Genomic DNA, 20761 nt, shown 5'->3' on the forward strand with positions numbered 1-20761 from the left:
ACAGCAATGTAATGAGATTCCTTAGGGTTAGATTGATATCTAACACAGTAGCATACTGAAAACTGAATATCTGGTCTGCTTGCTGTTAAGTAAAGTAGAGAGCCTATCATACCTCGATATAATTTGCTGTCTACCGACTTACCATTCTCGTCAGCGCATAGGATAGTGTCAGTGCCCATAGGAGTGGATATTGGCTTGCAATTTTCCAAATCATATTTCTTTAATATCTCCTTGGCATATTTGGCTTGACTGATGAAGATGCCATTCTTTCCTTGTTTAATTTGAAGACCGAGGAAGAAGTTGAGTTCTCCCATCATGGACATTTCAAACTCAGTCTGCATTTGTTTGCTAAATTCCTTGCACATTGATTCGTTAGTTGCACCAAATATTATATCATCAACATAAATTTGGGCCAGCAGGGTATCTTTACCCTTTTTCTTAATGAATAAGGTTGTATCAGCTTTGCCTCTGACGTAATTTCTAGTCAGCAGAAAACTGGTCAGCCTCTCATACCAAGCACGTGGTGCTTGCTTGAGGCCGTACAGAGCCTTTTTGAGTTTATAAACGTGGTTTGGGAATTTAGGATCCTCAAAACCTGGAGGTTGATTAACATAAACCTCCTCGTTTATAACTCCATTAAGAAATGCACTTTTGACATCCATTTGGAATAATTTAAAGTTCATGTAAGATGCATATGCACATAAGATCCTAATAGCTTCTAGCCTTGCCACTGGGGCAAAGGTCTCACCGTAGTCAATACCTTCTTGCTGACTGTAGCCCTGAGCTACAAGCCTTGCTTTGTTCCTGACTACATTTCCTTGCTCATCCATTTTGTTGTGGAAGACCCATCTTGTTCCAATGGTCTTCTGACTCCTTGGATGTGGCACTAGCTCCCATACATCATTTCTTCTGAATTGGTCAAGTTCCTCTTGCATTGCGCTCATCCAGAATTCATCTTCCTCAGCATCAGCGAAGTTCTTAGGTTCCTGTACTGAGACGAAGGCTACATTGCTGAGGTGCTTCCTGAGTTGATTTCTCGTCATCAGGGTATTCCCAGCAGAATCAAGGATTGCACTCTCTGAGTGCCCTCTTGGAATCCTTATCTCTTTAGGTAGATTTATGTCTTGTGCTGTCTGTGTTTCAACAATCTCTGCAGAAGTAGATGGGTCAGTGAAAGTAATCTTAGGTTCACTCTTACTCTTAGTCAGCCTTTTAGTGAATGACTCAGTAGCTAGTTCTTGGTCAGCGGTTACTGAGTGTGGATCATCCTCGGTCAGCGGCTGGTATCTACCTGCAGGGTTAGTTTCGTCGAACTCAACATGTACTGACTCTTCTAAAACTTGATTTCGTTTATTAAAAACTCTGTATGCTTTGTTGTTTGTTGAGTAACCTAGAAAGATAGCCTCATCAGCTTTTGAATCAAACTTTGCTAAGCTATCTTTGGTATTTAAAATAAAACATTTACAGCCAAAGGCACGAAAGTATCCAATATTGGGCTTTCGTCCTTTCCAAAGTTCATAGGGGGTTTTCTTTAATATAGGTCTAACTAGAGCCCTATTAAGAATATAGCACGCTGTGTTGACAGCCTCTCCCCAAAAATACTTTGGAAGCCTATGCTCATCCAGTATTGTCCTGGCTATTTCAACCAGAGTTCTGTTCTTCCTTTCAACAACCCCATTTTGTTGAGGTGTTCTAGGAGCAGAAAAATTATGGTCAATGCCGCTGGCTTCACAGAATTCAACAAACTTTTGGTTTTTGAATTCTCCACCATTATCGCTATGGATGTGAGCTAATTTTAGGTCTTTATCATTTTCAATTTTTCTAACCAAATTTGAAAATGTCTCAAAGGTCTCATCCTTGCTACTTAGCAAGATGACCCACGTGTACCGAGAGAAGTCATCTACAATGACCAAGGAAAATCTTCTTCCACCCAAACTCAGCGGCTGGACTGGACCGAAGAGATCCAAGTGTAGTAACTCTAACGGACGCTCAGTTGAGACAATATTTTTGCTGTGAAAAGATTGTTTGGTTTGTTTTCCAGCTTGGCAAGCGTAGCATAATTGATCTTTTTCAAATTTAAGTTCAGGCAGTCCCTCAACCAATTGCTTTCTTGCTAATTTGGCCAGGAGGTCCATGCTTACATGACCAAGTCTCCTGTGCCATAGCCAGGAATTTTCTTCCTTTGATACTAAGCATACAGTTTTTGAAAACTTTTTCTCTAAGTCTAGCATAAAGACATTATCTATGCGAGGGGCAGTTAAAATTAACTCATTTGATTCACCCTCGTATATTTTACATACAGTAGCATCAAATATAACTTTTCTCCCATTGTCACATAGCTGAGCTACGCTGAGTAAGTTATATTTGAGTCCGCTAACTAGGGAGACAGATTCAATAGTAGGATTACCTCCAATGGTTGCTGACCCTACTATCTTACCCTTCTTGTTGTCTCCAAAACTTACACTTCCTCCTCGTTTACGCTCAAACGTGATGAACTGGGTTTCATCACCAGTCATATGCCTCAAGCATGTGCTGTCAATATACCACATCTTTGACTTCTCGGCACATCTCAGGCTTACCTGCATTGTAACTAGTTACTTTTAGGTACCCAATTCTTTTTGGGTCCTTGCTTGTTAGGTGCAACAGGTAAAGCATCATATTTTATTTTATGGCGACATACTTGGACAGTATGGCCATTCTTTCCACAGAAGTCACAGCTGACCTTCTGTTTAGGATGTTTCACTGACTTGTCAGCACCCCAGTGCTGAGCGTGCCAGCACACCTTAGTGGTGTGTCCTTTCTTCCCACAAAAGTCACACTGGACTTTTCGCTGGGGATTCCATCTCTACTGAGTACCTTGGTACTGAGTTCTCAGAGGAATGTTTCTTTTATTTGGAACCTTTAATTGGTTCTGGATAGTTGTGACGTCCTTTCTCAGTTTCTTTGAAACTGATTGGACTTCAGAGACAGACTCATGTATGATCTTCATATTATCATGCAAAGTCGAGTTGTCCTGAAGAAGGAATCTGAGGTCACTCAGCTTAACCTCTTCAACCTCATCACAGCGCCTGCTGAGTGCTCTAATTTTCTTATTACATTTTTTAATAAGTGTATAGAGATCACTCAGGGCATTACCCATTTCGTTTCTGAGCAGAGAAAATGATATTACCTCATTTGATTGCTCCTCATCGTCAGATTCAATGGAGGGTCAGCATGCTCGGAGACGCATGGCTCAGCAAGTTCGTCAGCCATGAAGCATATCTTCGCTGACTCGGTGGCCTCAGCTTTTGTTGATGAAGACTCATCACTGTCGCTCCATGTAGCCACCATTGCCTTCTTGCTGCTCTTCTTGTCTTTCCTTAGTGTGGGGCAGCTTGACTTAATATGGCCAGTTTGATGGCACTCAAAGCATGTAATGGACTTTGAGCTGTCCTTTCTGTATTTGCTGTCGCTTGAGTCAGCTTTATACTTATCAAACTTTCTGTAAGGCTTCTTAGAATATTTGTCATTCTTCCTGAATAGCCTTTTCATCTTCCTTGTGAACATAGCCATCTCCTCGTCATCAGTTGAGCTCCCGTCAGTGGAGTCAGCTTTCATGACAAGAGACTTCTGCTTCTTGTCTTCAGATTTTTCCTTCACCTCGAAGTTTTTCATAGATATCTCATGGGTCAGCAACGAGCCGATGAGTTCGTCATATTTGTAGGTGGTTAAATCCTGAGCTTCCTCAACAGCGGTCTTCTTTGCTTGCCAGTCTTTAGGAAGACTCCTGAGTATCTTTTTGACTTGTTCTTCCTCAGTGAAGATTTTCCCAAGTCTCTTGAGCTCATTAATGATGTTGGTAAACCTTGCATTCATGTCTGAAATGCCCTCATCATTGTTCATCTCGAACAACTCGTACAGTCTCATCTGCTGATTCACATGGGACTCCTTTACTTTATTGGTTCCCTCGTAGGTGACTTCCAGCTTTTTCCAGATCTCTTGCGCCGACTCACAACCTGAGATTTTATTATATTCTGCAGCATCGAGCGCACAGTGAATCATATTGATAGCCGAAGCGTGATTTTGAAGCTTCTTGAGATCATCCTCTGTCCATTTGGCCTCAGCTTTTACAACTGTTTGGCCAGCCACAACTTCGACAGGTACAAATGGGCCTTGCACTATAGATAGCCAGGCACTCATATTTGTAGCCTGAATGAAATTTTTCATCCTATTCTTCCAAAAGGTATAGTTAGACCCGAAGAATAGGGGAGGCCGAGTGATGGACAGCCCCTCAGGCAATATCTGAGTTGTTTGGTTTCCTGGGAGAAACCGAGTACTGTTTTCGCCCATGGTAGGGATCAGCTCAAGGTTGTTAGACCTTTTACAGTGAGCTTTTGAGGCTCCTTCACATGATACCATTTGTTGAAACACCTTTCCACATAATTTTGATTTGACAAAATTGTTTAAGTGTAATTAAAAACATATTCTAAACACACTAAGTTTAAATGCTTTGATTTATTCTACTAATGTGTTTGTTCAATGTTGAGTTAAATTGATATAGTTTCATCTTTCAGATTCATTTCTGTTGTTACCCAGGTTCTATACCTCTCGCTATCTTATCCATGTTTTATTTTTTATTTGTCTTTTTTTTTCTTTTCCAAACTGATAGCTTCAATTGAAGAAATCTGATAGAAATAGAAGATGCATGAACAACTAAAATCGGGAAACACAAAAGTGTCAAAAATTACAAGAAATTCTTATGTTTCTCAAGGTAATTATTCGATTTTTTTTCATATGTTGTAGTTATTTTTGTTCTCAATTGTGTTGTTGTTTTCTTTTTATTAAACAATAGTTGTTATAGTTTCATTTTTCAGAGATGAAATTCCATTTCTGTCGTTAACCAGGTTCCATACCTCTCGCTACCATATCCATGTTTTCTTTTTTATTTGTCTTTTTTTTTCAAAATGACTAAAATAAAGATTTTGTAAATTTGTATTCTTTTTTAGGGGGCGTTTGGTTCAAATTGCGGAATCGGAATTGGAATCGGAATTGGAGTGTTATCATTTCGATTGTTAACTCTTAACTAAAATTTAGATTTTCGGCTTTATATGAACTCAATTTTTGGCTTTCTCAATTGTCCTGTTGTTTTATTTTTATTAAACAATAGTTGTTATAGTTTCATCTTTCAGAGATGAAATTCCATTTCTGTCGTTACCCAGATTCTATACCTCTCGCTACCTTATCCATGTTTATTTATTTATTTATTTATTTTTCAAAATGACTAAAACAAAGATTTTATATATTGAGATAATTGCCTTTGCAACATTGGCTTATATAATTTTTAACTATTATATTATGATTCATACAAAATTGTTAGTATTTCAAGAGTTTTTAACAGATGAAAATGAAATATGATCATAGGAAAAATTATTGAAAAATATTAATTAAGAAAATATTATTATTTGAATCTTTTCAAATTCTCAAATGTTGAGCATAATGATTCTAATTAATATAATTAATTTCACATATTAATTATGCAACGTTTTTTTTTGTACTGAGTGGTTACAATTGCGATTTAATTCTATTTAACTAAAATTAATTTATGGACTTAATACTTCATTAAGAAAAAATAAAATGTTTAATTAATGGGCAAAAAATATTTTCACTCTCCTCTTTATACGCTTTTGTCTCTTATTTAAAAAAAAAAACCCATTTTTTTTTCAATTCTTTTATTTGTTTTTCTTACTTACAAAATTCAAGAATATATAATTATTAGAAAATATTAATGAAGTCAAATAAGTGATATCTGCGAGTATGACTGATATTCTATATAGTGAAAGAATGAAGAACAAATTGATCGAATGTCTTGATGAGATATTACGAGATGAAAATAAGAGAAATCATCATCTTAAACTGATTCAATTAGATATATTGGGTTATTGTAGCAGAATGAATAATTGAATTCGAATATTTGGTGATCAAGAAATTCCATCAAGATGAATTTGTGACTAATTCTTACGAATTTTATTTTTTTATATGTAACATATTGAATTGATAAAGTTTCTTCATATGCAACATTAGAAAAGTATCGATTGTAATAGTTTATAGAATAATATATTGATGTTGCTTCCATTTTAACATAGATTGTAATTCTTTTGTATCGTAGATATAATATTTAATTTTAATTGTAGTTTAATTCAATTTTTGTTTAACATATATTGTAATTCTTTTGTATCATAAATATAATATTTAATTTTAGTTATAGTTATAGTTTAATAAAATTTTTGATTTTTCACTATATTCTAATATATTTCTTAATTAATCTGCTATTTTATTATTATTGTTTCACAGAATTTCAAAATATGAAAATGTATTAAAATTCCTAAAAAGTACAAATCATTGAATTTTGTAAAAATAAATAAATCATTCATCTTTAGTTAAAATTCTATAAAAAAAATTATTCAATTATTTTTAAAATTAAATTAATTTGAATTATCATTAAAAAATATATATTAATTTTAAATATACATAATATAAATTTTTTTCATAGCATGATTTAAAATCATTTAAAAGTAAATATGTCAATTTATTTATTTATCTAAATTATATAAAAGTTTCATACCCCGTGCATCGCACGGGTTTTCGACTAGTTTAGTATAGTATTCCAAATATTTTTCAAAGATGACACCACGTCTCTGTGTCATATGACATATCAGTAATTAACATCATTATTTCATGTTTCTGTTGGGGTTTAATGTCCTATAGACAATTGTTCAAGGATATAAACCTACTGTAAATGAATTGTTCTTTATGTCATTTGTTTTAATAAGATATGGTTTCATAACTGTATAAAGGCAACCACTTTTAAAGAACTAAATAACTCTAAATAAAAGGAAATCCCTAAGTTTATTTAAAGTGATTATAAAGTGTTCATACAAGCATGAAGTGAGACAAAACATTATAATAAACTAATAAACTTAAAACCACCCCAAGTCAAGTGATATGTTTTGAATAGGGATTGACATAACACTGTTAAGACTTGCATGTAATAATATTTTCTGTCGAGACAGAGAGCTGATCTCACAAAGCTTCAGATATGTAGATATCTGGACAGTTACATGGATCCAATGAAAGGGTTAATTAGGATTGAGGACCCGACTTGAGATAACAGGATGAGTAGATTTATCATTGTCACCTGTTTATCTCATTGGTATTAATAGGTATAAGTAATCCTATGACTCAAAGGAATGTTAATTAGTGATTATAGATTATAGAATGTGATGCTTTGATCCTGTTGTAATACGATCCATAACAGGGATGACTCTGGGGTGTGTACGGCAGACGTTGGGTATCACAGGAAGTAATTGCAGGATAGTTAACATTGGATTGAGCATTTGTCACTCCTGATAAATGGGAGATACGTCCAAGGATCGCCTGTGGAAGATTTGACTCTAAATCCTTGCAAGGTGATAGCTTAAGACTTGAAATGAAGATTTCACTTAACCTATCTAATTGGAGTTAACTCGGTCTGTACAAGTAAAACGAACGTCTCGCTATATGTGACTTGACATAATCCATAGTCATAAGATTATGTTCAAGGATGTAGTTGATAAAGGATCGAATTATACTGTAACTAATACGGAAAGGTCAACGATAGAATCAACATATCTTCTTATAGCTCTGGGGGAATGTTTCGGATCTGCCAATCACAGTTCGCGTACTCATTCCGTTATACAACGATTGAATGTAATTTTGAGAAATTAATTTAATGGTTGTATACGACTAGAAGCAATAAGAACCTAATGGGTCACACATAAGACTTGGAACCCAAAAGAGAAACAAATATTAATTAATTGATGGAAGCCCAACTAAGTCCACTAAGACCCAATAATAAGAGGGGGGCGATTTTTATGTGTAGGGACACATAAGGAATTAATTTAAATTCCGATAATTATAATTAGATTATGATTATGAATTAAATTAATTATAGGATAAATAAGTTAGGAGGTTTATTGAGATTAAATTGCTCCTAATTATTATCCTATCAATAAGTTATTATTATCTTTATATTTAGATATAATTGTAGATAATAATAACAACAATATTATTCCGAATATAACTCTTATTCAATAACCTAATTCTATCTAACTAGGGTTTAGATACGAGAGGCTATAAATACCCCCTGATACTGAGAATTTCGGCCAACCCTAGTCCTTCCGGAGAGAGAGAAATTTCGACCCCCACTGTTGAGGATGAGATTTCCACCAATTGCTTCCGTTCAATTGATTTTATCTCTTTCTCTTTATCATTGATCTTGTGTTGATTAATTAGAGGCAATCTATTTTGGTTGCTATACTTTGGTTGAATTCTAATTAATTTGATCTTGTGTTTGGTCTTGTGCTCATGAACTCGGATCTAGAGTTGAGGGCACTTCGCTAGCAACAGTAGATAGTTCTTTAGAAAGGCATTTTCTTCTATCCCTCTTTATATGAAATAACGATTAACGGATCTTGGTTAAAGGAAATAGGTTAAAATTTTATATTTCCGTTGCCAAACGTTTGCCTATTTTCCTTCAGTTTCCACCTACTCCCCCCTGAGACAAAAGACATCAAACAAATATGTCAACAAAATATTTCTCAAACTAGATAGAGATTTTCAATAGTTCAATCGATTGGTAAATTTGTCCAAATCACAAGACAAAGTTCATTCTTACTCGAACACTACCTTCAACCTTACACCGGCCTAAGCCCATAAGGACTCGACCTTCATCCATCTACCACAATGAAGCCTTAAAGCACTGCAATCTTGAGACTTCAGATGAGGGGGATCTCATATCATATAATTTATCATAATACACATGGATCAATAAGACACCCCTCCTCAATAGTAACCACTAGAGTCATGCACATTTGTACCTACGCCCAACGCTGTGATTCACGGAATTACAAATGATACCATTACAACCATTTCTAGTTAACAACATGCTCTCACAGTTGTTGATTGCCACATGGACCTCTACCCTCAGTTAGAGAATGCACCCTGATTTTTCTATAAATACAAGGTACACAATGCACTAAAAGGTACTTAAATCATTCCCTCTACTCACTTTCACTAACTTAGGTCGCTGGTGCCTGACGCCTCTTTGATTATTTTTCTATCTTATTTAAGTCATCAAAGGGTCCCCATCAGGCTCGATTAAGATCGTATCACATCAATACCTACAATGTTTACTGTGTTATTAGTATAGTTATAAATAACCAACAAAAATTACGAAGATGCTTTAATATATTGACAAATTTATTTGGAAGATCTGATGTGACAATCAAATAACTATCAAACCAATTCGTTTAAATTTTCCATTGAATAAAATTAATCTTATTTGAAAATATTTAGATAAATTTATATCATTTTTATAAACGAGCCAAACTTGAGCACACAAATTCAGTTCGCCTAGTTATCATGGAAGAGATATAGTTAAAATTAGAATTTAGGAGAGAAACTAAGATAGTATATATATATATATATATATATATATTTTTTTTTTTATATTAGTTGAATGTATTATGACTCCAATTTTTACTTAAAATTGGTCAACCTCGTATTGACCTGTAAAATGTACTAAATTGTCATGTTATAGATGTAACAAAAAGTGAATTGAGACTAAAATTTAGTTACTACATGTGTAATTTACTCGACCAATTTCAATAAGAAAAAAGAGAGTGCCATTTACGGAAGTACAAGCAAAATAAATTTTATGGTTGCAGCATAAGGTTTCTCTCTTTCTTTTCTTTATGTTACAGCCGACTTCTCTGCTCAGTTACTTTGAGAAGAAGAGTGCAATCAACAGAAAAAAGAAAAATGGTAAGATTTCTTCTGTCTTTTATTCTTCTATATACACAGTCGGGCTGCTGAAGTGGGCCATGCGCTGTCATAGATGTTGTTTAGGCCTTTATTACTTTGGACTTAGACCTGATGAGGATGGTGCTGACATCATGCATGTAACATCATTTAGCATGATATCACATATATTTAATTAACTACTTATCTCAAATTATCCAATTGCGGTCTAACTAGTCGGCTAACCTTCCAATATACCCTCCAATTCATCTCTGTGTCTAATTTATGTACCCCATTATTGTCCATACAAGTTAATTAACATTTTAAGAAGAAATTTACATTGAATAATATTTACAAATGGCAAAAAAAAAAAAAAACATAATTAAGCCTTTAAATTTTATATGTTTTAAAGATCGAGTCTCTGATCAATTATTTTTCCATATTGAGCCATTGATCATTGATTTTGTTATGGATTCAACCCTTATTTAACCTTTCCATCGAGTTTGGACGACAAACGTCGTTAAGGGATTCGGTCTGCTGATGTGGATATTTTTACTTCCATGTGGACAAATAAAAAATAAGTTTCTTGACTAAGGGTAAAAGAGTAAAAAGAAATTAAAAAATCGATTTTTATTAGGTTTTTCTAAGCTGAAAATCGAGCTTGGAAGAACCTATTGAAAATGAATTTTTGTGTTACGGGAGAAGATCGATTTAGCGATTCTGATGTTGGAAATCGTGAAATTTAAGAGGAGAAGATCGGGATTGGAAGAACCTACTGGAAATTAATTTACATCATTTTTTTTTTACTTTTTAATTTTTTTCTCTCGTAAAAAATACTCTTATTTTTATTTGTACATGTCAACTGGTCAAATTGCCTTAACGATGTATGCAGCTCAAACATAATGGAAAAGTTAAATAAGAGATTGATCCATATCAGAATCGATCATCAATGGTTAATTATGAAAAAATAATTGATTAAGAAGTTGCTCCAAAATCCAGAGGCCTAATTATGGTTTTTTTTTTCTAAAATTAAATCTAGGCATAACATCCATTTAGGTCCCTAAACTATGGCTTTAAAGTCAATTCATCATTTGAGTCCTCATTCTAAACAAAAATCTTCAATTAAGGACTCATTGAAAATTATTCGGTTGAACAATTTCACACCTTCTTTCTGAAACTCATTTTGAATCAACATAGATATTATTACAGTTTATATCAAATAGTCATAGTTTCCGATTTTAGGATAGAATAGGGACTCAATTGATTATTTTTGCTCAGATCAGGAGTCTAATTGATGATTTTGATAGTTTAGGGTCCTAATTGATTTTGAAGTTTTAGTTTAGGGATCCAAATGGGTATAATGCCTTAAATCTAAGTACAAAAGTGAATTGGGATTAAAATTTTGGTACTACATGTGTAATTTACTCGACAGATTTCACGGAGGGGTATTTACGGAAATACAAACAAAATAAAATTTAGGGTTGCGGTATAAGGTTTCTCTCTTTCTTTTCTTTGCTGTTACAGGGTGAGGCGGCTTCTCTGATCAGTTACTTTGAGAAGAAGAGAGTAATCAACAGAGAAAAGAAAAATGGTAAGATTTCTTCCATCTTTTATTCTTCTATGTCCTCTGAATTCTGACTGTAAAACAAGGTAGATGCTTTTATATTCTGATATGTTTTTCTTTTTATTGATTGTAGCTAGGAATTTATTCTGCATATCATCAGACGAGATTATACTTTTTTGTTATACGGTTTCGAGATTTCATTGTTATTTTAAAAGTTCTTAGTATATATTCCGGGTTTATGGCCGGTCGTACTGTATATGAGAGAGCGAAGGCTGTCGTTTGGCTAGAAATATGAATGTTCCTTGCAATTTAGATGAATTATATCACGACTCTGTTTTCTTCCTAAAATTTCAAGTTCAAAATGCTATCTCTGCCATTTGATATTGTTCCTTTGAGAGTATTTGGCTATTTGCCATAGAAACGACAAATTTTTGTTAATCTATATATGTGTGTATGTAACATTCTTAATGCACTATTGAGTTATTTTTAGCTATCTTTTCAGATTATCTAGTTTGAGTTTTCTTACTGGTGTTGCACAAGTCCGGTCGTACTGTATATCATATATGAAATATGACTGTTCCTTGCAATTTAGATGAATTATATCACGACTCTGTTTTCTTCCAAAATTTTCAAGTTCAAAATGCTATCTCTGCCATTTGATATTGTTCCTTTGAGAGTATTTGGCTATTTGCCATAGTAACGACAAATTTTTGTTAATCTATATATGTGTGTATGTAACATTCTTAATGCAGTATTGAGTTATTTTTAGCTATTTTTTTCAGATTAGCTAGTTTGAGTTTTCTTACTGGTGTTGCACAAGTCCTGTAATTTCTGTTTTCTCTTGTTAAGCATTAGATTGTGTGTGGCCTATTCCAAAATATGGGAACTATAAGGTTCGTGGTTTTTCAACAGATGGCTTGCTTTGTTGTAGTAATGCTCCTTTTTTGATACTTTATTTGTTTCATAGTAGACATACATTAATACTTACATTATTTTTTTTCTCTGATAAACTGTTAGAAGAGTATAAGGTACACTTGTGGGATGTTTATCTGTCATTAAGATGTGTGCTGAGCCCATATTTTATTGATGCATTGCAGGCAAGAGGCTTGAAGAAACACTTGAAGAGGCTCAATGCCCCCAAACATTGGATGCTTGACAAACTTGGTGGTGCTTTTGTATGTTAACTATCTATTTGAACTCAATTATCCTTGTATATACATACCTGTTCTTGTGGCTCTAATTCCTTACTTTTTGTTTCTTCTGTTATATTATTAGGCACCCAAACCATCATCTGGACCTCACAAGTCCAGGGAATGCTTGCCGTTAATCCTTATTCTGCGTAACAGGCTTAAGTATGCTCTCACGTATCGTGAAGTTATTGCTATTCTAATGCAGCGTCATGTTCTTGTTGATGGGAAGGTTAGGACAGATAAAACATATCCTTCTGGTTTCATGGGTATGTGGACTTCTGGCTTCGCACTTTTATTTTCTATGTACATTGCGCTTAAATGTTTGCAGCTTTTACTGATTTCTTCCTTTTGAGCATTGGTTGTTGATAAATGGCCAAATTTCATGCATAATTGTTTGGCCGAATATGTTATTATTGTGTTTTATCTTTTCGAAGGTGTGATTTTGTAAAATATTGATTACCTTGCTTTAATTTTTGCATGCACAGATGTTGTGTCAATTCCAAAAACAAATGAGAACTTCCGTCTCCTCTATGACACCAAAGGCCGCTTCCGTCTCCATTCCATTAGAGATGATGAGGCAAAGGTTATGTCTCTTTCTATCACATAAGACTTTAGTTTTATATAAATCATGTGTGCTCTAACTGAGATCAAATGTTAAATTTTAGTCCAGGGACTAAATTCTGTGTATAATCAATGTTATGCAGTTCAAGCTTTGCAAAGTCCGCTCGGTTCAATTTGGCCAAAAGGGAATCCCTTACCTTAACACTTATGATGGGCGCACTATTCGTTATCCAGATCCACTCATCAAAGCCAATGACACCATAAAGCTAGACCTGGAGAGCAACAAAATTACTGAATTCATCAAGTTTGATGTGGGCAATGTTGTGATGGTGACTGGAGGGAGGAACAGAGGACGAGTTGGAGTGATAAAAAACAGGGAAAAGCATAAGGGAAGTTTTGAGACTATACACATCCAAGATGCGACCGGGCATGAGTTTGCTACCCGGTTGGGAAATGTGTTCACCATTGGAAAGGGGACGAAACCATGGGTGTCTCTTCCAAAAGGCAAAGGTATCAAGCTGTCCATCATTGAGGAGGCGAGAAAGAGGCAGGCTGCAGCAGCACAAACAGTTGCCTAAAAACGCTTTTAAGGTTAGGGTAACTTTTTTGAGGTACTATGTCTACTTGCTTATGAGACCCTTCAAACTTCATGCCGAAAGGGAGTTTGTTTTTATTGAACCCTTGATGAGGTTACTTGATTTTCTCTAGGTGCATTGCAGTTCCAATTGTTTTTATTTTTATCTATAGGCTCAATTTACAACTATGAAGCTTTTTTTTCTGTTAAATTAAATTTGTTTGCTTAATATCTTGGTTTTGATAAGAGGTTCCATGGACTCGGGAACTCGAATCCGATACTGGTACAGATCCGAGTATCCAGTACGGTAAGCTTGAAAATTTTGGCCGAGGGGATACTGTCTTAAATTTGTATTTATTCTTGGTGAAGATTTTATAATGTAGGAGTAATTAGGGTTTAGGAGGGAAGAGAAAAGATTAGAGAATTACAGAGACTTATTGTTTGTTTTTTATTCCCACGGTACAAGACGCTTCAAATTCTTTAGAGTTAGGAGGTTTCAAATTCTTTTAAAGAGAATAATTGCTCTGAAAAACATAACCGTATCCTATGTTCTTCAACAGTGTCTGACACAAATTCATACCAGTGTCATATCGTGTCGACAATGGTATGGCAGCCAAAATTCTGAGTATCATAGACCCTGAATCACATGCATTTTGCAGGCCATGTATTTCTCATGGTTCATTTGAAATCATTCGTAAGAAGGAAATTTGGCTTAAAATTTGGCTTAAAATTTGGCTTAGTTAATCGGTTTTAAGTCTGGTTAGACACCAAAACTATTTTGGTGGATTCTCTTTAACGAGAGTTTACTTTGAACTCGAGATCTTTGAACCATTTAATCAATTGGTATAATGAAATAAGGAAATCCTGTTACTAGGCTGTGCTTTCTTAAGATAAAGGTGACTTCTTTATAATTTGCAATGTTATTAGAAACGGGTCGGACATCAAATTGAATTTATAGTTAGGTCAGTGATTACTTGATTGGATCAGGTTGGTCAGATCGATGGTGTAATAAATGAGTAAATAATATTTATATATTTATAAACAATTTTTCTAAGAGTTAATTTAAAAGAAACTGTTGTGGTTTTATGAACTTGCAGATTGGTATTTGGTATTTGTGATTTTTTTTTTCTCTAAAAATAATCACTTAACAAGGGGTAATTTTGTAAATATTTTAAACTTTTATACGATTTGACTTTTCATATACAAAATTGATTTATATATATATATTCTCTTGTTTCCATTGTCTTTCACCTTCTTCGTACAATTCCATTCAAGCACTTTTAAAGTTATATAAAGTTCAAAGCTTAATAAATATCAACCATACGTTGTTTATAAAACAAAAAGAATTTTTTTTACAATGTTTGCTGCAAGTGATTTTCATTCTAAATAATTTAACGTAAGGTCTAAGAGATAGGAATATTGAATAATAAATGCGAAGGTCATTTAGATGTCATATGATGTTTACAAATGGTAAACAATGATTAATTAGGTCATAATTCTTAATGTTATGTTTTTTTTTTGTCAATGGTCAGTGATGGAGCAAGGGCTCACGGAGCGTTTGGTATTCTATTGGGATAGGGATAAAGATTGAGATAAAGATAAATATTGAGATAGAGATAAAGATAAATGGTTGGGATAAGGATAAAAATATGATAGTTGAGAATTATTATTCAATGTTTGGTATGTGGGATATGGATGGGGATGGGGATAAAATAATACATTTTACTATTTTAACCTTATTTAAAACTATATAACATTAATTTGAGGGATAAGATGAACTTTTTCATATTATTAAAATCGCAAGAGCTTATCCCACTCCCTTCTGGGTATAGGATTTGAGGGATAAGAAGCTTATCCCTCATCCGTCTCACTCTTCTCTCTCTCAAACAAACACAAGATAACTTATCTCGTGTTTTTTTTATCCCTATCCCACCTCCTATATTCCTTCTAACAAACACCTCGTCAGTGTTTAACTTGGATTGCGTCACAAATATTTTATTGTCGCTCGTCATCTGTTGATAAACTTTGTGGAGTGTCAAACTAAGTACAACATATATTAACTCTTATAATATGCATGAATCATGAGCAATGTTGTAATGTGTGCATAATTTGTGAACTATGAAGCACGGGCACGGGTGCGGACACAGCAAACGGCATTTTTAGAAAATATGAGACACGGGCGCGGCGGGGACACGACAAATTTTATATAATTAATTATATATATTAGATATAAAAATATATAAAAAATTTGCTAAATAACAAATCAGAATCGTGATGTTAGGAGAAGAACCCAGGAGAAGAACCCAGGAGAAGAATCGCAGCGCATGAGAATGAAGAATCCAGGAGAGAAGAAATTGTTTCTGATTATTCCCAAACAAAAACGAAATCGTGATGTTAGGAGAACTGCGATGTGCGTAGCGCAGGTGTTGAAATCGCGATTTGCGCAGGAATGAGAGAAGACCTAATTCTAATTCGTGCGATACATACACATGTGAGATTATAATTTAAGATTTTTAACAAATTGCATAATTGATCCTTAAATTTTATAAAAAAATTAAAAAAACCTAATTTTTAACTTTTTCTTACCCCAGACGAGTCCCAATCCGAGTCCCCCCATGTCCCCATCCGTGTCCCACTTAACCCTTATTTACCATTTGTAAACATCGTATAGCATCCGAATGACCTTCGCATATATTGTTCGATGTTCCTATCTCTTGGATCTTACCTTAAATTATTTAGAATAAAAATCACTTGCGCCAAACCATTATATAATCTTTTTCTTTTTCTATTTATATCTTTTTTGTTTTACAAACAAAGTATGGTTGATATTTATTAAGCTTTGAACTTTCTTCAAAAAAAAAAAAACTTCAAAAATGCTTTAATGGAGTTGTACAATGGAAAAAAGTGAAGGATAATGAGAAACAAGAGAAGATATATATATATATTAATTTTGTCTATGAAAAGTTAAAATGTGTTGAAAAAATAAAATATTTACAAAACTATCCTTGATTACATCAGCAATTTAACAATGTTAAAGCTTTTACCTTGATTTTGCTAACAAAGATTGTTTTTGGAATAAAAAAAATCACAGATACCAATTTACAAATTCATGAAAACATAAGAGGTTTTTTTTTTATGAAATTAAATCTATTTATTTATATTTTTTTTGTTTACAACTTCTTTTATATATATAATTTATAAAAATAATTTCAAATTAATATATATTTAATATATAAATATTATTTATTTATTATGCCACCAATCGACCAACCCAAATCCTCTGGTCCAATCAAGTGAGCCCTGACCTAACAATAAATCTAATTTGATTGATGTCTGACCCGGTTATGATAATATTGCAAATTACAAAGAAATCACCGGAAAAATTACAAAAATGGGTCAAATGGGAGACTCATTTATATATTTAACCCATTTACTCAACCTACTACATATCTAGACTGATTTTATGTGACTTTCCCATAATACCACTAACCTTCCCACTTTTCCTTTATGCGAACGTTATCTCCCTTCTTCTCCTTGGGTGCGCGAAACGGTTGTTGGCTCCTCCATTAATGATTCCAAGACTTTTGATCTTATTATCTTCCTTTAAATTGCACGAAATCTGCACTATTTCTCCAAATCACAATGTATTTTTCTTTTTCCTCTCTTGATTCTGCAACTTCCTAATCCTAGAAAACGAAGTCATGGTTCTTCATCTTCATGTTCATGCTCGTTACTTGGTTTCTTTCTTCTTATTACCATCAAAGAAATGGTTATTCTACATTATTTCTATCGTTTTTTCCAGTTTATCATATTGTTATTGTCGCTTTTAAGGTTGAAAGGCGCGAAAAATGTAAATATTTGCTGTTTTTTCTGCGTTTTTCCATGAAATCACTTCGCGTAGTCGATGATTTCACGAAGATCTGCAAAGAGAAAGAGCCTGAAACGTGACGATCTACTTCGCGAATCGATTAGTTCGCGAAGTCTGCGAGTAGAAAAGTTCATGATTTCACTCGCAAACTTCGCGAAAGCATCGATATGCGACGTAGATCATCACGTTTCAGACCTCGCATACCTCGCGAAAACATCGATTAGCAAAGTAAAACCATCTCTTTCCCTGCACATTTATATTCGCATGCTTCGCTAATCCTCATTTCGCGAAGCCAAAATCGTCTTTTTCCCTGCCTAACACGATTAATTTTTCCTGAAGGTGGTTGATTACATAACATCCCTTTCTAGAAGGCGGCGTCCTCAGATGCAGGGGAGATGACTTTTCTTCTTGTATAGGGAGAAATTTCCCTCAAGATTGGCACATTCACTTTGAAATGACTGGTTTGGAGAGATTGTGCCAATCTTAGTGTGCACCATGGATAGGACTGTAATCGAGCCGAGCCGAGCTTTGGCATGTCCAAGCTCGGCTCGCTATAAAATTAACGAGCTTGAGCCCGAGCCGAGCTTGCTATAAAATTAACGAGCCGAGCCCGAGCCAAGCTTTGGCTTGCTTAACGAGCTTGAGCCGAGCTTCGAGCTTGTTTCGAGCCCAAAATACTCTTTTGGACTTGGTTCATTAAGAAAATTATCTAACCATGAATTGTTTGTGAGTAAATTGTTAATTATATTTGTGAAGTTTGCTCGTAAATAACTCTTTAATTGTGTACATAAACAAGCTCACAAGCAAAGTTCATGAATAAATAAACAAGATGCTTACAAATAGTTCGTCTATTACTCATTTATTATGTTTCATCTAATAGCAAATGAAATAATATTAAGTTTAGATATTTGTGAACTAACACAAAACTACGTAGTTTTCTACAAAACTAAAATTTGTTCATAAATGTTCTAATCGAGCCTGTTCGCGAGCTTTCGAGCCGAGCTTTGACTTGCTCAAACTTGGCTCGTTTACGAACCGAGCCAGTAAATCGTGTTCACGAGCGGCTCGTTTACAAATCGAGCCGATCACCGAGCTGCTCATGAGCGGCTCTGTTCATTTACAGCCCTAACCATGGAACACGTCCATCCCAAAAGGTCTGGACTTCATGTAGAGAGATAAATTTCCGTCCAGATTAGTCAGGTTTAATTTGAAGTGATTTGTTAGGAGTTTATTGTGGCAATCTTGTAAATTTTGATAATATTATGATTTTAATATTGTATATTGTGGCAATCTTGTTGTAAATTTTGATAATGTTATGATTTTAATGTTAGAATCCATTGTTGTTTGACATTTTTTGTTATATACCACTTAGCGAATTTTGTTAAAAACACATCCAGGCTTCGCATATGCTAATTAAAATCATCAACTAAACCAAATATTAGCTTCGCAGGCTTCGCATATACTAATTAAATTCATCAAGTAAACCCAAAGTTAGCTTCACAGGCTTCGCATAAGATCGAATCTGCGAAGTCAGACGGGAGGGAGACAGACGAGCGTAAATATTGAGGGTATTATGGAAAAGTTACACAAAAACAGTCTACATTTTTTGTTATATACCACTTAGCGAATTTTGTTAAAAACACATCCAGGCTTCGCATATGCTAATTAAAATCATCAACTAAACCAAATATTAGCTTCGCAGGCTTCGCATATACTAATTAAATTCATCAAGTAAACCCAAACGTTAGCTTCACAGGCTTCGCATAAGATCGAATCTGCGAAGTCAGACGGGAGGGAGACAGACGAGCGTAAATATTGAGGGTATTATGGGAAAGTTACACAAAAACAGTCTAGATATGCAGTAGGTTGAATAAATAGGTTAAATATGTAAATGGACCTCCCATTTGACCTAGTTTTGTAATTTTCTCTAAAAACTAAGATTAGAATTAGCTTATCATTTTCACAAAAATCAAGCTAACAGTTTCATAAGTTTTAGCATCGGAACTTGTCATGGAACCAAATGGAAACGGAAAAGAAACGGAAACGGACACGAAATGCGGAAAAGCTAGGGATCGCAACGAGTAGGGTATCCGCGGGAAGTGTCAATCCCAAACCCTTACCCGTTTATTTTATCCGTCCCATTATCCTAACGGGTATACTTTTTGCATCCCATATCCGTCCCATTTAATTCATGGGTACCCTTACCCGTTAAAAGCAATACATAAAACAAAGAATATACAAATTTAACAAAGTATTAATTTAATAAATCAAACAAATTGAACCTTAATCAATAAAAATAAAGTATCTTAATAGAATCACGAATTGGTTAAAGAACAAAATATTGGGGTTTGAAACCAACATCTTATATCTAAAATAATAATAATATTTTTTAATATATAAGAGATTTATAACGGGTATCGGGTACCCTGGGGGTATTCCCATACCCGTCCCGTACCTGTCATGGGTAATGGTTTTAATCTCATACCCGTCTCATACCCTTTTATACAAAAAAAAAAAAAAAAACCAACATTTTACATCTAAATAATAATAATAATACTTTTCAATATATAAGAGATTTATAACGGGTATCGGTATCCTGGGGGTATTCCCCCATACCTGTCACGTACCTATCACGGGTAATGGTTTTGATACCATATCCTTTTATACACGGTACGAGTAGTCCCATTAGGGACGGATAGTGCCGGGTATCTGCGGGTATAGTACCCGTTGCCATCCCTAGGAAAAGCTAGTGACGAAGAGTTTCCGTGCAACATAGGCTGATAGTTAAAGGCCTAAATTCATATTAATATCTAACACATCCTACACGTGAATGCCAACTAGACTGAAACGTGAACAACAACACAGACCCATCTTACCATATGCTGAAACTAAAATCAACAAATGGGGTTGTCAGGAATCGAACTTGATCACTTCACTTGGTCAAAGAGGCCTAAGGTCAAAGAGCTTTGATACCGTGTAATGGAACCCATTGAATTAAAAGCTTAAACTGGTAGTTAAAGGTTGAATTTATATTAATATCTAACACACCCTGCACGTAAATGCCAACTAGACTGAAACGTGAACAACACAGACCCATCTTACCATATGCTGAAATTAAAATCAACAAATGGGGTTGTAAAAATCGAACCATTGCTCACTTCACTTGGTCAAAGAGCTTTGATACCATG

The 20761-nt window shown here is 34.4% G+C and overlaps 1 protein-coding gene across 1 annotated transcript; it reads left to right on the top strand.

Annotated features, from left to right (window-relative positions):
* Positions 1-11285: 11285 nt before the first annotated feature.
* On the top strand, positions 11286-13934 carry LOC136235825 (small ribosomal subunit protein eS4z). Its single transcript, XM_066025873.1, has 5 exons — positions 11286-11407; positions 12478-12555; positions 12656-12836; positions 13056-13153; positions 13275-13934. The coding sequence occupies exons 1-5, from the start codon at positions 11405-11407 to the stop codon at positions 13707-13709; spliced, it is 795 nt and encodes a 264-aa protein (XP_065881945.1). The 5' UTR covers positions 11286-11404; the 3' UTR covers positions 13710-13934.
* The last annotated feature ends 6827 nt before the right edge of the window (positions 13935-20761 follow it).

This window comes from Euphorbia lathyris, chromosome 7, assembly GCF_963576675.1.
Source record: "Euphorbia lathyris chromosome 7, ddEupLath1.1, whole genome shotgun sequence".
NCBI classification, from domain to species: Eukaryota; Viridiplantae; Streptophyta; class Magnoliopsida; order Malpighiales; family Euphorbiaceae; genus Euphorbia; species Euphorbia lathyris.

Coding starts and splice junctions, on each gene's coding strand:
- LOC136235825 (XM_066025873.1), top strand. Junction 12,837..13,055: donor ATATCCTTCTGGTTTCATGG/GTATGTGGACTT, acceptor TTGCATGCACAG/ATGTTGTGTCAATTCCAAAA. Junction 13,154..13,274: donor TTAGAGATGATGAGGCAAAG/GTTATGTCTCTT, acceptor AATGTTATGCAG/TTCAAGCTTTGCAAAGTCCG.